The sequence below is a fragment of the Macaca nemestrina genome, chromosome X (genome assembly GCF_043159975.1).
Source record: "Macaca nemestrina isolate mMacNem1 chromosome X, mMacNem.hap1, whole genome shotgun sequence".
Classification (NCBI taxonomy): domain Eukaryota; kingdom Metazoa; phylum Chordata; class Mammalia; order Primates; family Cercopithecidae; genus Macaca; species Macaca nemestrina.
The window spans coordinates 78,522,923-78,535,307 of NC_092145.1; the positions used below are offsets into that span (position 1 = coordinate 78,522,923).

General features: G+C 44.4%; 1 protein-coding gene across 1 annotated transcript; it reads right to left on the reverse strand.

The window, feature by feature from the left end:
• Nucleotides 1-618: 618 nt before the first annotated feature.
• Nucleotides 619-3,857, reverse strand: LOC105464232 (MAGE family member E1). Its single transcript, XM_011711919.3, has one exon. The coding sequence runs from the start codon at nucleotides 3,613-3,615 to the stop codon at nucleotides 742-744; it is 2,874 nt and encodes a 957-aa protein (XP_011710221.2). The 5' UTR covers nucleotides 3,616-3,857; the 3' UTR covers nucleotides 619-741.
• Between the last annotated feature and the right edge of the window lie 8,528 nt (nucleotides 3,858-12,385).

Below are 12,385 nucleotides of genomic sequence, written 5' to 3' on the forward strand. Positions count from 1 at the left end.
ACCATAGCACTCTGTATTATTCTACTGTAGCACATAGTACACCATAATAAATTGGTGGTTTAAATTACCTCCCCCTGTACCCTATCCAGTCTCTGAATTCTTGGGCAGGTACTATATCTTGTAAACTTTTATACTTCTATAACTATGACCCACCACTGTGCTCGTTGTATGAAAGCAGTTGAATAAGTCAGTGTATTAGCCTTATGTTTCATTTATTAATCTTTTATTGTTCATTACACTTTAGTACAGCAAAGCAAATACAGGTAAACATCAGTATTCTTTATATAATAGCACACAGAAAGGGAAGCCAGCCACAATTTAGAGTGCTTTTTCAGTTGTCAATATATTTGTTTGTTTATCACTTTAAGCTAGATTATTTTACTGGCGAATTTTTTTAAGCTTTTAAGGAAAAGCCTATATCTATAGCTATATGCTATATATTCTCTTCTAGATAATGCAACAAGATGGAAAGATTTTCAAAACATTTTATAGAGCTATCAAAACTCATACCAAAATACAACAGAGACAGCAAGTGGTCAATCACATTTACCCAATCGGACAATATATTAAAACAGTTGAAACACTTCCAGACACCACACAAGAACTAAATATGAAAAGACATAAATATAACTGGAACACAAATACCAAATACAGTATGTACCCGCCCCCATCCCCCAATACATGAGACCTGAGGCTCTAAGGCCCCTTCTTGCAAGGCCCCTCTGACTGCCATGCATTCCTCTACCTGAAGTTGTGAACAAAGAATTGCCTGTGCCCAACATCAGCTCTATTGGCCTCATCTTCCATTGCCTCCCTGTACTGCTGTGGCCAGTCCTGTGGTTCCTTTCTGTGGATTCTGGCCACATATCGCAAGGCTTTCATCTTGGAGGTTTCCAGACGGGCTCTAGGACCCCATACAAACTCATATTGCACTGGATCACTGTCAGGAACCCGTAAACTGTCTATATAGCGCTGACTCAAGTATCGGCAGGTAATCACGTGCTTTCTCCCAGATTGAACCCCTAAGCCCCGCAGAAAGGCCCAGACTGCAGACTCCCTGGCATGGTTGCCCATGATAAAGATGAAGCTTAGGACCTGCATCAAAAAGTTGTTGCCAGGCCTGTTTGGACTGTCTACGATCTCCTCAGTTTCTTCCATCTCTCTTCGGTTGTACAGGGTATAGGAGTGATTCCTGGGATCAAGTACCACTAGTTCTGTCCCATAGACATGGTTCAGGGTGCGGGCAGCACGATTCAGGAGGTCAGGGAACACTTTGCTGCACTCTCGGCCAATGTAGTACAGAATTCCTTTCTTTGGTATAGGCAGCTTAGTTGAATCCATAAGCAGAAATAACTGCACCAACTTCCTTGCCTTGCTCTCCAATCTTGACTCAGGCCATGAATGTGGGGCATATTTTGAGGAATAGCTGGAAACCTCTGAATCAGGGGATGCTACCTCTGCAGCAGCTTCCTCAAAAAAGGGCCTCCTAAAGTGAGGGAGAGCCTGCCAACCCTCAGCAAAGGCTCTGGCAGCATCTTCTTCCAGAGCTTCATTGTATTGCTCTGGCCAATCCATAGGATCTTTGTTATATATTTTAGCCATGAACTTCAGAATTTTCATCTTGGTGGTTTCTAGGTGGGATCTTGGGCCCCAGAAAAACTCATACTCCACTGGTTTACAGTCAGTTACTGGTCTGTAGTCTAAGTAACGCTGCCATACAAACTCCACAGACAGAAGTCTCTTTGGGTTCCCAAAAATGGAAAGCCTCCTTTCCCGCTGCACCCCCATCCTCCAGAGCATTTCCCAAATCTCAGCCTCTTTGGCTTGGTTGCCATTCAGGAATATTTGGCCTAGAATCATCATCAGGAGGCCCATCTTTGGCCCATTTGGGCTCTCTTCTAACCCTTCAAAGGGCACAGGTCCCAGTTTGTTTAACAGAATGTAGGTACGTGCCTCAGGGTCAAGTTCTCTCAATTCAAACCGAAAAATGCACTCCAGGTGGGCTGCTGCTCGCCTGAGTATCTCAGGAAACTGGTTGCGATATTCTTTAACAATATATTCCCGCATTTCAGACTCCCGGATAGGGTACTTGCTCTGATCCTTCACCAGCAGGAACTGCAACAGCTCAGCTACATTCTGTTCCATAGGGTCCTGGGGCTTCAAGGTAATTGCAACCCGGGAAGTACTGAGGCCCATAATAGTAATGGAGTTGGGGCTCTCACAGTCTCTCAGGACCTCGAATTCTATAGGGCCTTCTGCACCCTTAGGACCCTCAGAGTCCGAGTCCACGGAGGCCTTGGTTACCCTAGGGCTTGGCAAAACAATGGAACACTTGGAGGGGTTCCGGTCCACAGAAGCACTAGAGCTAAACAAGGTGCTCGGGCCCTCACCAGGGTTGGGCAGCACGGAGCTTCCCGGTCTGTCAGAGGCAGTGGGCTGCACTAAGGTGCTTGGGCCCTCACCAGGAGTGGGCGGCACGGAGGTGTCCGATCCATCAGAGGCAGTGGGCGGCACAGAGGTGCTCCGTCCCTCACCGGGGGTTGGCAGTATGGAAGTGCTTGGTCCCTCACCGGGAGTGGGCGGCACGGAGGTGCTCAAGCCCTCAGTGGCGGTGGGAGGCACAGAGGTGCTCAGTCCCTCGCCAGGGGGGGGCGGCACGGAGGTGCTCAGTCCCCCACAAGGGGTGGGCGGCACGGAGGTACTCGGTCCCTCACCAGCAGTGGGCTGCACGGAGGTGATCAGGCCCTCGGTGGCGGTGGGTGGCCCGGAGGTGCTTGATCCCTTACCGGGGGTGGGCACCAAGGAGATGCTTTGTCCGTCAGAGGCGGCGGGCAGCATGGAGGTGCTCCGTCCCTCACCAGGAGTGGCCGGCATGGAGGTGCTCGGTCCCTCATCAGGGGTGGGCGGCACGGGGGTGCTCAGACCCTCAGTGGCGGTGGGCGGCACGGAGGTGCTCAGTCCCTCATCAGGAGTGTCCGGCACGGAGGTGCTCAGGCCCTCAGTGGCGGTGAGCGGCACGGAGGTGCTCGGTCCCTCACCAGCGGTGGACTGCACGCAGGTGCTCGGTCCCTCATCAGGGGTGGGCACCACGGAGGTGCTTGGTCCCTCAGAGGCTGTGGGCGGCACGGAGGTGCTCGTTCCCTCACCAGGGGTGGCCGGCACGGAGGTGCTCGGTTCCTCAGAGGAAGTGGGCGGCCTGGAGGTGTTCCGGCCCTCAGAGGCGGCAAGCGTCACAGAGGTGCACAGCCCCTTAGAGATGGTGGGAGGCCCGGAGGTGCTTAGGCCCTCACTGGGGGTGGCCAGCAGGGAGGTGCCAGGTCCCTCAGAGACGGTGGGCTGCCCGGAGGCGCTTGAGGCCTCAGAGATGGTGGGCGGCACAAAGGTGCTTGGGCCCTCAGCGGAGGTGGGCAGAACGGAGGTGCTTGGGCCCTCAGAGGCACAGAGGCCCTGAAGGATCTGGGAATCGCTGGGACCCTGGGGGACGTCTGAGCCTGGCATATCAGCGGGGAAACCGGGGGCATTAGGGGCCTGCATTTCGTCCCAGCTGCTGTTGTGCGCAGTGGCCTTCGCAACGCGGCGGCGGCGGCGGCGCGAATTCTGGCTTACCAGAGACATGGTCCTGCCGACCGGCGTGTAGGAGCAGACACAGACAGGCCCGCGATCTGGCACAGACGACTGGAGGTGTGTAGGTGCCTCGGCACAAAACTGCCGCTAGCGGTAATGATGTTGCTGCTGCTGCCAGAACCAAAGTTCCAAGCAACTTGCTGAAGCTGAAATTAGAGGTGGTGGAAAACGCAGGCACTGGCCAGCAGTGAATGCTAGTCTCAGTGTACTCTGCTTCTCACACCCCGCCCTCTGCCGCAGTCCGCGCAGGCGCAGACTGGCTCTGCGGCAAGGCGAAATCGCCCCGCCCCGCCCCTCCCCTGGGCCTGAGAAAGTGGATGCGGTGGTTCTGCACCAAAGGAGAGCACTAGCAGAAGGGAAATTTTGGTAGGGTGAAACAAGGAGCTTAGAGTAGATGCATAGGGAACAAAAATGGAAATAATAATAAATACTTCTCAGATTTAGGGCACGATTGGAGGGCTTCTACACAGAGTGCCAGGCACTTAATAGATTCTCAAAATTGGTAATTATCATTGAGATTTGCAGTTTTCCCGAAGCTGTTTCAAACAAAATGTGCGTTGTCTCTGGAAGGGTAGAACCCCCATCCCTGACCATGTCTTTTCTATCACTTTCTCCATTTATATGTCTAACTCCTCCCCTAATGCTGTGAGCTAGAAAGAACTCTTACCTAGAGGGTCTGAATGCCTGATATTTATTACCCATTAGGGAGCTTCGAACAAGCTTGAAAAACCCAACATTCCTAGCCCAAACTTTCCCAGTCCCCCAGGCTTTAGTGGGAAAGCCACTAACACTCTTGAAAATTTGTTTAATTCTTTCACTCCACAATCATCTGCTCATTTAATAGAGCTTTTGTGAAAGTCAGTTGAGATACCGAGTGTTAAGGGATGTTACCTTAACATACCTTAACATGTTTTGCCCTATTACTTTAGCACTTTTGAGCAGATCCAACCCTGATCCCTTTTATTCATTCATTCCGCAAACACTGGTCATCTATCCAGAAGTTACAGAGTTCATTTCTTTGTCATCAAGGAGCACCCAGTGTAAAAATGGGAGTCAAAGAAAAAGTGAAACCAAATTTTCTAGAAGTTTGTAAAGAATGCAGGGGAGGCAGGGTCAGTTCTACCTGTAGGTGCAGACAAGGCTTCATAAAAGAGGAGATGTTTAAAAAGATGAGTGGGTACGTATTTACCAAAAGGACAAGGATGAGAAAATCATTCCAACTGAGAGTAGCATGGCAGCAGTGAGTAAGAAAGAAAACACTGAAGAGCACAGGCAGGCTGTTTTTAGAAGCAGGGGAGAGGGAGGAAGAGAGATAGAGGGAAAACACTAACTTTCTGACACTCACGCAACCAATACAGTTTAGCTTACCACTATTGACCCTCTATTGATATGATTGTATCTTGCTGCAAACATTTATTATATGTTGTCTTTCTTAATATCTCCTCAAAAATCTGGGAGTATACTTTTTTTTATACTTTAAGTTTTGGGGTACATGTGCAGAATGTGCAGATTTGTTACGTAGGTATACACGTGCCATGGTTGTTTGCTGCACCCATCAACCCATCATCTCCATTAGGTATTCTCCTAATGCTCTCCCTCCCCTATCTCCCCGCCCCCTGACAGGCCCTGGTGTGTGATGTTCCCCTCCCTGTGTCCATGTGTCCATGTCCCTCCCCATTGTCCATTCAATTCCCACTTATGAGTGAGAACATGTGGTGTTTGGTTTCCTGTTCTTGTGTTAGTTTTCTAAGAATGATGGTTTCCAGCTTCATCCATGTCCCTGCAAAGGACGTGAACTCATCCTTTTTTATGGTTGCATAGTATTCCATGGTGCATATGTGCCACATTTTCTTTATCCAGTCTGTCATTGATGGACATTTGGGTTGGTTCCAATACTTTTTTTTATACCTCTTTAGGAAAGGGAAAATAATGGCTACAGTCACAATGTGTCGCCATCTCCATCTCCAATTGGAGAAGCAATCCCTTATATGCATAACCAGTTCTGGTTCTGTGAAGTCCAATGCAGTTATTGTGCCTGGGGCCTATTCAGAATGGGAGGCACAAAAAAACCTAAGATATTTCTAAACTTCAGCAACAGATATTCCTAACCTAGGGCACAGTGATTTTTAAAGACCCTGAAGTTGTTCAAACCTATAAACTAAAAATTTTTACCTCTAGAAATATATTCTAAAGAAATAATAAGAAATATGTGCAAATATTTAGCTAAAATGACTTTTATTATATAATTTGTTCTAGTATAACAGAACTGAAAACTAAATGAACGTTAAATAACTAAAGAGTATTTAAAGAAATTATGGTAATAAAAATGGAATACTAGTAAGTCATTATAATAATATCAAAGAATTCCATTTCTAATAATGTGTAGTTGATTGTAGCAGCCCTGTGGGAAAAAAAAAAACCTAGAAATTTAGGTAAAGAAACCCTTTAATGGCAACAAAGCCTAACAATACAGCATCAGAAACCTATAAAGGCAATGAGGACTTCAAGAGTAATGATTTCAGAAAAAAGGGAAGTGCAAAGAGGTGAGTCATACATTGTATACAACCTTGTCACTTAAGGAATTTAATGATTTGCAAACTGATAATTTGGAATTCTGAACTTACTGAAATAGTACATCAAAAATGAAGGCAAAATAAATACATGTTCAGAAATCAGTGCTGAGTAAATTGATCACCAGTAAGCCCAGACTCAGGAAATACTGAAAGATTCTCATCTGAAACTGAAGAGATGCAAGAAGCAAACAGTAATAGAAATGATAAATATGTGGGTAAACAGACATATTGACAATGTGAAACAATAATAATAATATGTTTTTGTGTAATTTATATGTAGAATTAAAATATAGGAAACAAGTGAGTGCAAGAGATTTGGGGACTGATCAAGAAAAAATATATTACCACAAGTTTTCAGTAAAACAAAATGAGTTTTTGTTGTTTGTCTGTTTTAGAATTTCAACTTTTATTTTAGATTCTGGGGATACATACGCACGTTTGTTACATGGGTATATTGCATGATGCTGAGGTTTGGAAAACAAATGATCTCGTCACCCAGGTAGTGAGCATAATACTCAACAGTGAGTTTTTCTATTTTTTTTAAATGAATAAACAGTTTATTAAGTGAAATTTAATCTCAGATTAAAAAATAAGATCCAATTCTATATAAACATGATACAGTCTCCAGGAAAGAACTCGCCCATACCAGACCTCTGACCTAAAGAACTGTAAGATAATAAATGTTGTTTTGAAACACAGAGGTTGTGGTAATTTGGTATAGCCTACAATAGAAAACCAGTAGACCAGAGGCACAAGGTGGGGCTGAAAATCTTAAAGATGCAATTATATCTACAAACACTGTTCCCCATCCTTTATGGCCAGGACACTGCCCCTTCCCGCACTGGCAAAAAGGGGGAGGTTGATTCTCTGTAGGAGCTAAGCCAGAGTTGTTCTAGGTCATCAGGCAAAGCTGAAGATAAGGGTAAGCTACCTTAAAATCCATAAAGTGAATAATAAAAGTCTCCCAGCCTCTTTTTTAGCTCAACTCTCATACTGCTGGCAGCCAAACACAAATACTTCAGAGAAGAGCTTAGAGAACCTGCCCTGGGGAAATTGATGAGCCTAAGAAATTATGCACAGATACTGACATGTGTTTCTGGCAATGAAATGATTGCATCCTCACTTGATTACCCTACAGTAAAGACCTCTGCTTGGCAGGTTGCATCCAAGCAAGAGCTTTCAATAGCATTTTTTTTATGTACTTTAAGTTCTAGTGTACATGTGCATAACGTGCAGGTTTGTTACGTATGTATACTTGTGCCATGTTGGCATGCGGCACCCATCAACTCGTCAGTACCCATCAACTCGTCATTTACATCAGGTATAACTCCCAATGCAATTCCTCGCCCTTCCCCTCTCCCCATGATAAGCCCTGGTGGATGATGTTCCCCTTCCCGAGTCCAAGTGATCTCATTGTTCAGTTCCCACCTATGAGTGACAACATGTGGTGTTTGGTTTTCTATTCTTGTGATAGTTTGCTGAGAATGATGGTTTCCAGCTGCATCCATGTCCCTACAAAGGACACAAATTCATCCTTTTTTATGGCTGCATAATATTCCATTGTGTATATGTGCCACATTTTCTTAATCCAGTCTGTCACTGATGGACATTTGGGTTGATTCCAAGTCTTTGCTATTGTGATTAGTGCTGCAATAAACATACATGTGCATGTGTCTTTATAGCAGCATGCTTTATAATCCTTTGGGTATATACCCAGTAATGGGATGGCTGGGTCATATGGTACTTCTGGTTCTAGATCCTTGAGGAATCGCCATACTGTTTTCCATAATGGTTGAACTAGTTTACAATCCCACCAACAGTGTAAAAGTGTTCCTATTTCTCCACATCCTCTCCAGCACCTGTTGTTTCCTGACTTTTGAATGATTGCCATTCTAAATGCTGTGAGATGGTATCTCATTGTGGTTTTGATTTGCATTTCTCGGATGGCCAGTGATGATGAGCGTTTTTTCATGTGTCTGTTGGCTGTATGAATGTCTTCTTTTGAGAAATGTCTGTTCATATCCTTTGCCCACTTTTTGATGGGGTTGTTTGTTTTTTTCTTGTAAATTTGTTTGAGTTCTTTGTCGGTTCTGGATATTAGCCCTTTTTCAGATGAGTAGATTGCAAAAATGTTCTCCCATTCTGTAGGTTGCCTGTTCACTCTGATGGTAGTTTCTAGTGCTGTGCAGAAGTTCTTTAGTTTAATTAGATCCCATTTGTCAATTTTGGCTTTTGTTGCCATTGCTTTTGGTGTTTTAGACATGAAGTCCTTGCCCATGCCTATGTCCTGAATGGTATTACCTAGGTTTTCTTCTAGGGTTTTTATGGTATTAGGTCTAACATTTAAGTCTCTAATCCATCTTGAATTAATTTTCGTATAAGGAGTAAGGAAAGGATCCAGTTTCAGCCTTCTACTTATGGCTAGCCAATTTTCCCAGCACCATTTATTAAATAGGGAATCCTTTCCCCATTTCTTGTTTTTGTCAGGTTTGTCAAAGATCAAATGGCTGTAGATGTGTGGCATTATTTCTGAGGACTCTGTTCTGTTCCATTGGTCTATATCTCTCTTTTGGTACCAGTACCATGCTGTTTTGGTTACTGTAGCCTTGTAGTATAGTTTGAAGTCAGGTAGCATGATGCCTCCAGCTTTGTTCTTTTGACTTAGGATTGTCTTGGCAATGCGGGCTCTTTTTTGGTTCCATATGAACTTTAAAGCAGTTTTTTCCAATTCTGTGAAGAAATTCATTGGTAGCTTGATGGGGGTGGCATTGAATCTATAAATTACCTTGGGCAGTATGGCATTTTTCACGATATTGATTCTTCCTATCCATGAGCATGGTATGTTCTTCCATTTGTTTGTGTCCTCTTTTATTTCACTGAGCAGTGGTTTGTAGTTCTCCTTGAAGAGGTCCTTTACATCCCTTGTAAGTTGGATTCCTAGGTATTTCATTCTCTTTGAAGCAATTGTGAATGGAAGTTCATTCATGATTTGACTCTGTTTGTCTGTTACTGGTGTATAAGAATGCTTGTGATTTTTGCACATTAATTTTGTATCCTGAAATTTTGCTGAAGTTTCTTATCAGCTTAAGGAGATTTTGGGCTGAGACAATGGGATTTTCTAAATATACAATCATGTCATCTGCAAACAGGGACAATATGACTTCTTCTTTTCCTAACTGAATACACTTGATTTCTTTCTCTTGCCTGATTGCCCTAGCCAGAACTTCCAACAGTAAGTTGAATAGGAGTGGTGAGAGAGGGCATCCCTGTCTTGTGTCAGTTTTCAAAGGGAATTTTTCCAGTTTTAGCCCATTCAGTATGATATTGGCTGTGGGTTTGTCATAAATAGCTCTTATTATTTTGAGATACATTCCATCGATACCGAATTTATTGAGTGTTTTTAGCATGAAGGGCTGTTGAATTTTTTCAAAGGCTTTTTCTGCATCTATTGAGATAATGATGTGGTTTTTCTCTTTGGTTCTGTTTATATGCTGGATTACATTTATTGATTTGCATATGTTGAATCAGCCTTGCATCCCAGGGATGAAGCCCACTTGATCATGGTGGATAAGCTTTTTGATGTGCTGCTGGATCCGGTTTTCCAGTATTTTATTGAGGATTTTTGCATTGATGTTCATCAGGGATATTGGTCTAAAATTCTCTTTTTTGGTTCTGTCTCTGCCAGAGTTTGGTATCAGGATGATGTTGGCCTCATAAAATGAGTTAGGGAGGATTCCCTCTTTTTCTATTGATTGGAATAGTTTCAGAAGGAATGGTACCAGCTCCTCCTTGTACCTCTGGTAGAATTCAGCTGTGAATCCATCTGGCCCTCGACTTTTTTTTGTTGGTAGGCTCCTTTGCAGGGGGAGATGCGCTCTTATTTTTTGAATTTCCAGCTTTTCTGCCCTGCTTTTTCCCCATCTTTGTGGTTTTATCTGCCTCTGGTCTTTGATGATGGTGACGTACTGATGGAGTTTTGGTGTGGGTGTCCTTCCTGTTTGTTAGTTTTCCTTCTAACAATCAGGACTCTCAGCTGTAGGTCTGTTGGAGATTGCTTGAGGTCTACTCCAGACCCTGTTTGCCTGGGTATCAGCAGCAGAGGCTGCAGAAGATAGAATATTGCTGAACAGCGAGTGTATCTGTCTGATTCTTTTTTTGGAAGCTTCCTCTCAGGGGTGTACTCCACTATGTGAGGTGTGGGGTGTCGGTCTGCCCCTAGTGGGGGATGTCTCCCAGTTAGGCTACTCAGGGGTCAGGGACCCACTTGAGCAGGCAGTCTGTCCGTTCTCAGATCTCAACCTCCGTGTTGGGCGATTCACTGCTCTCTTCAAAGCTGTCAGACAGTCGTTTGCATCTGCAGAGGTTTCAGCTGCTTTTTGTCGTTGTTGTTGTTGTTTAGCTGTGCCCTGTCTCCAGAGGTGGAGTCTACAGAGACAGGCAGGACTCCTTGAGCTGCTGTGAGCTCCACCCAGTTCGAGCTTCCCAGAGGCTTTGTTTATCTACCTAAGCCTGAGCAATGGTGGGCGTCCCTCCCCCAGCCTCGCTGCTGCCTTGCCGCCAGATCGCAGACTGCTGTGCTAGCAATGAGGAAGGCTCCGTGGGCGTGGGACCCTCCCTTCCAGGTGTAGGATATAATCTCCTCCTCGTGGGCCCGTTTGCTAAGATCCTTGGTAGAGCACAGTATTGGTGTGGGAGTTACCGGATTTTCCAGGTGTTGTGTGTCTCAGTTCCCCTGGCTAGGAAAAGGGATTTCCTTCCCCCTTGTTCTTCCCAGGTGAGACGATGCCACTCCCTGCGTTAGCTCTTGCTGGTCGGGCTGCAGCAGCTGACCAGCACCGATTGTCCAACAGTCCCTAGTGAGATGAACCCAGTACCTCAGTTGAAAATGCAGAAATCACCTGTGTTCTGTGTTGCTCGTGCTGGGAGTTGGAGACTGGAGCTGTTCCTATTTGGCTATCTTGCTCCACCCCAACAGTTAGTTTTTCAACCCACGCCCACCTCTCTTCTTCCTCCTTCTAATATTCTACTAGTGTCTGTTTTTGCCATCTTTATGTCCATGAGTACCCAATGTTTAGCTGCAACTTATATATAAGAACATGTGGTATTTGGTTTTCTGTTTCTGTGTAAATTTGCTTAAGATAATGGCCTCCAGCTGCATCCATGTTGCTGCAAAGGACATTATTTCATTAGTTTGTATGGCTGTGTTGTATTCCATGGTATATATGTACCACATTTTCTTTAGCCAATATCAATAATAGACACCTAAGTTGACTCCATGTCATTGCTATTGTTAATAAGGCTGCAAACAACATATGAGTATTCTGGATATATGACCGATAATGTGATTACTGAATTGAATTGTAGTTGTGTTTTATGTTCTTTGAGAAATCTCCAAACTGTTTTCTATAGTGGTTGAACTATATATAGTGTTTATTATTACTAATTTACATTACCACCAACAGTGTATAAGCATACAATGAGCTTTATTTGGTCAACCCTTTGACAGGTTTGCAAGGGCATGGGGTTCATCAAAGTCTGAGATCTTCCAGAGGCTGGTGGGAGGTCACAACCTAGAAAATGAGAGGACAAGCTAACTGGAGAGAGGGAGGGGAATCAAAGAGATGGCTTATGTATATATGTGATGTCTCTCAGCAGCAAGACAAGGAGTTGCTGGGTCAGAGATCTGTGAAGGGCAGCAGTAGGTTAGGGTTTTTATCTTCTGGAGTTTATTCTATCTATAGCTAGCAGATGATTATAGTTTCACAGGGATATGCAAAGAAGGCAGCCTCTAAATAGCTAACAATCTACTTATCCGTCTATATTTAAAACAATTGGATGTGTAAAAAATTGAGTTTGGTACTGGCAGGGTCAATATATAGAGGCCATCTTTGACTCATGCATATAACTAACAGTCCATCCCCTGGCCCAATGTTATCTTATAATTAAAATTGTATGTTATTTTGCGGTGCCTGAGTTTCTTGCTGGAAATAAAGGAGACAGAATCCTATAAGGGCACAAACAAGGATTTCAAAGCCCTTTCATAGCCAAAAAATTGTATGTTATTTTACAGTGCCTGAGTTTCTTGCTAGAAATAAAGGAGACAGAATCCTATAAGGGCACAAACAAGGATTTCAAAGCCCTTTCATAGCCAATCTTCCCACTTAATGGAGGAAAGCCAGGGGAATAGA